This window comes from Gossypium arboreum, chromosome 11 (genome assembly GCF_025698485.1).
Source record: "Gossypium arboreum isolate Shixiya-1 chromosome 11, ASM2569848v2, whole genome shotgun sequence".
NCBI classification, from domain to species: Eukaryota; Viridiplantae; Streptophyta; class Magnoliopsida; order Malvales; family Malvaceae; genus Gossypium; species Gossypium arboreum.
Window position 1 is genome coordinate 17105381 of NC_069080.1, and position 3215 is coordinate 17108595.

Here is a 3215-nt window from a genome sequence, read left to right on the forward strand (position 1 = left end):
GATAGCCAAGCGAACGCGGTTAGCAAAAGACTTGTGAGAGCGAGCGCTGCATATGTAAGCGAATACGTACCCGGGTCCAGGAATATGAAGAGATATTGCCACGTGGAGTCTCACACCGACCGCGCAGCTTCTTTCCAATTGGAAAAATTTTCCCTTGTTTAAAAACCCTAGAGGCAATAAATCACCTCGATTCTTCCTTTTGCTTACTTTGATCCAAAAGATTTTTCCAATTCCTTTTTGGTAGAATTTTTTATTTCTCGATTCGATTTCGTCTGTGCTTCTTGGTATGGTATTTGATTTCATATACTCTCACTTATTAATCTGTTTTTTTTTTTCCGATTCGATGTGTTGGTGTAGTGGTTCAAGTTTGAATTTTTTATTAAGTTTACGTCCTTTTTATAACAATGATTTTATTTTTTTACTAGAAAACTTAATATACAAACCTGAACTGGAATATGTTGATCAATTTGTTGCTAGTTGGACTCTTTGTTAGAAAGATTTTATTTTTTATGTTAAAAGTATTATTTTAATTACTCATCCCATATCAAAAAATTTCAAAGAATTGATTCTGGATTTTTTTTTTTGTTTTCAAGTTCTAAATCACGAGGTTTGTTTGCTTTGGAGGTGTTGCTTTTCAGATTGAACTCTAGTGCGTAAATGTAATTAGCAAGTATATTAGACTATCAGTTGTCAGTTTAATTGTTTTTCTTAAGCACAGAAATCAAGTAATTGTTTGCTTTTAGTGAAAACAGGAAAAGTATTTATCGTAAATTTACTGATGTGTTTTTAGCCTCTTTTAGGTTTATTGAGACTGCAGTCCTTGGATGGTACATTGAGAAATCATAAGCAGAGCATGAGCACTCTTGAGATAAGGGGGCCTTCTCTTAGGGGATATCGAAGGAGAAAGGCAGTGCTTGATCTGAATGCTCCACCCAGTGAAATCAGGGAGCAGGAGGGTACATCTCAACAGGCTGGGTATGAGGATCAAACGAATCAATCTGTACAGTCTGGTCCACCTGCAACCATTGATGTTGAGGCTATTGATGATGATGTAATTGAATCTTCTGCTAGAGCTTTTGCAGAGGTATGCTTCTCTTGTTTTGTTATGTTGTGTTTTCACCTTAAATTTACATGAAATCTGTTTTTATGGATAATTGGCATCATGCTGATTGTTATTAATTTACCTGGATTATATATCAGGCTCAGAACAATTCTAGGAGGAGCCGTGGAAGGACTGTGGTTGATGTTGATTCAGGTAGTTAACTTATGAGGAATTGGGGTTTTAGAATTTCTGTTTACATCAGTATTATGTGCACTGTCATACTCGTGTTGCATTTTGATTTACTACCTTTGTAAATTCATGCCATCAACATCTGAATGTTAAGGTTGATGTCCTGTGGGTTTCAATTCCTGTCTTGATTTAGGTGCTTCATTGTTCTTGTTGGTTTAGGGTCCTAGAGAAAATTTAGCTCACCCCCATAATTTTTGGACATAAGGAATTGCAATTCCTTTTTCATGTTTGAAATAAGACAAGTTAGAAACACATCAGTCACACTCCACTTAACCTAACATGGCATAATCGATGTGAAAATGCAGGTGATATATTATGTCCCTTGCAATTGATTAAAAGAAGCTGATGAATAGAAACACTTCTTTATCTAACTCAGATAATTGTAGTAAAATGGAAATAAAAGAGGAGATACTATTAGTAATTTTACTTTGCTATTTGCTGTCTGTATTTTATCAGTTTCCTGCTTTTACTGTATATAAAGAATTAGTGAGCATTGGGCAACCAACTCTTATAGGGTCTGTGATTAATAAAATAAAAGAGATTTTGTTAATTTATATACAATTCTCTGGTTTTTAATCAAGCTGTTTACCCTTATTCGGTGTTTGTGGCCTGTGAGTGGGATTTACTGAGGTAGACATTATTGCTTTTCAGTTTTGTAGCTAATCCAATCTTATGTTTTACTTGTGTGATTCCATAGGTCAACCAATTCATAGACTTTTGTTTCTTTATCTACTTCATTTATTTTTTGAAGTTAAAACCTTATATTACTCTGTGTTTCTAATTGTTGTAGCTCACATTTCTGCCCTTCCAGGCTGGTCAGCGAGGTCAAGTAATAACAATCAGAATAGGCACAGAAGACTTCCTCCGAGCTCAAGCATTATCAATTTGGAAATCTCGCCACAGTCAATTGTAAGAACTCTATCTCTCAGTGCTTTGTTCAAAATATGTAAAGTATTTTGGAGGAAAACTGTACATATTTGCTGGTCATCATATCCAATACATTGTGACTGGAGTCTGGACATCTCTTTATTTTTTTACATGCTCTTGGGTTCTTATGGGTGCATCACTCGATTTCATTAAATTTCTTAATGTTTACACTTGCTAACCATTATATTAGCAGGTTGAGGAAATCACAAAGCCACAGCCACCTCCAAAGGAACCAACCTTCAATTGTCCAATTTGCATGGGTCCATTAACAGAGGAGATGTCAACAAGATGTGGGCATATTTTCTGCAAGGCATGCATTAAAGCTGCAATAACTACACAGGCAAAATGCCCAACTTGCAGGAAAAGAGTCACAGTGAAGGAACTAATTAGGGTCTTCCTGCCATCGGCCAGTTGAATAAAAATTTCATGCTCAACTAGTAACGTACGTTTACTATTCTATTATCCTTTTTTAGGTTAAATTTTCATTTGCCAAAGAAAATAGGAAGAAAGGTTGTGAAATTGAATTATACATTGTGGAAGATGTGCATATCTACCTCATGTGCTTCGATGCCTTTTTTTTTTCATGGGTGCGGGTTTTGTTGAAATCGATGTCTGATATGCTACTCTGCTATTTTTCTTCTAAAGCATTTTGTTTGCGTTGACGATGGTTTTTTTCCCCATCTTGATACTTTTCTTTAGCCTTTTAAGGAGTGTGTTCTAATGGTGATTGTTATTTTATTTCAGGGATAATACAAACTGCCCTTGCAAAGATAAAAAAAAAAAGGTCAATTCATCTGGTGGTGTCAGTGGAGCTAGTTTTTGGAATTTCTGACATGTGCAGTTCTAAAACTATGTTTTAGTGGACAATCTTTTTGATTTACTTGTTCAGGCTGGCTGAGCTTCATTGTTACTAAAATTTGTTATTAAGATTTTGCTGACTGGTATTCTAAGAACATTCTTTAAGGTGATTTTATATAATTAGAATATTTTCACTAAA

The 3215-nt window shown here is 35.1% G+C and overlaps 1 protein-coding gene across 6 annotated transcripts; it reads left to right on the forward strand.

Moving 5' to 3' along the window:
• LOC108470729 (uncharacterized) lies at positions 1 to 3215 on the forward strand. Of its 6 annotated transcripts, none has more exons than XM_017772168.2 (6): positions 1 to 284; positions 791 to 1084; positions 1201 to 1255; positions 2082 to 2200; positions 2409 to 2660; positions 2963 to 3215. In XM_017772168.2, exons 2-5 carry the CDS (start codon positions 854 to 856, stop codon positions 2631 to 2633), a joined length of 630 nt encoding a protein of 209 aa, XP_017627657.1. In that variant the 5' UTR covers positions 1 to 284; positions 791 to 853; the 3' UTR covers positions 2634 to 2660; positions 2963 to 3215. The 6 variants fall into 6 exon arrangements, with proteins under 6 accessions (XP_017627657.1, XP_052877664.1, XP_017627656.1 ...); XM_053021704.1 differs by having other exon boundaries at positions 2103 to 2200; positions 2412 to 2660; XM_017772167.2 differs by having other exon boundaries at positions 801 to 1084.

Excerpts from the sequence above, each read along its gene's own strand:
- LOC108470729 (XM_017772168.2), top strand. The coding sequence starts at position 854 with ATGAGCACTCTTGAGATAAGGGGGCCTTCTCTTAGGGGATATCGAAGG. Across the intron at positions 1,085-1,200 it reads CTGCTAGAGCTTTTGCAGAG|GCTCAGAACAATTCTAGGAG; the intron begins GTATGCTTCTCT and ends ATTATATATCAG. Across the intron at positions 1,256-2,081 it reads TGTGGTTGATGTTGATTCAG|CTCACATTTCTGCCCTTCCA; the intron begins GTAGTTAACTTA and ends TAATTGTTGTAG.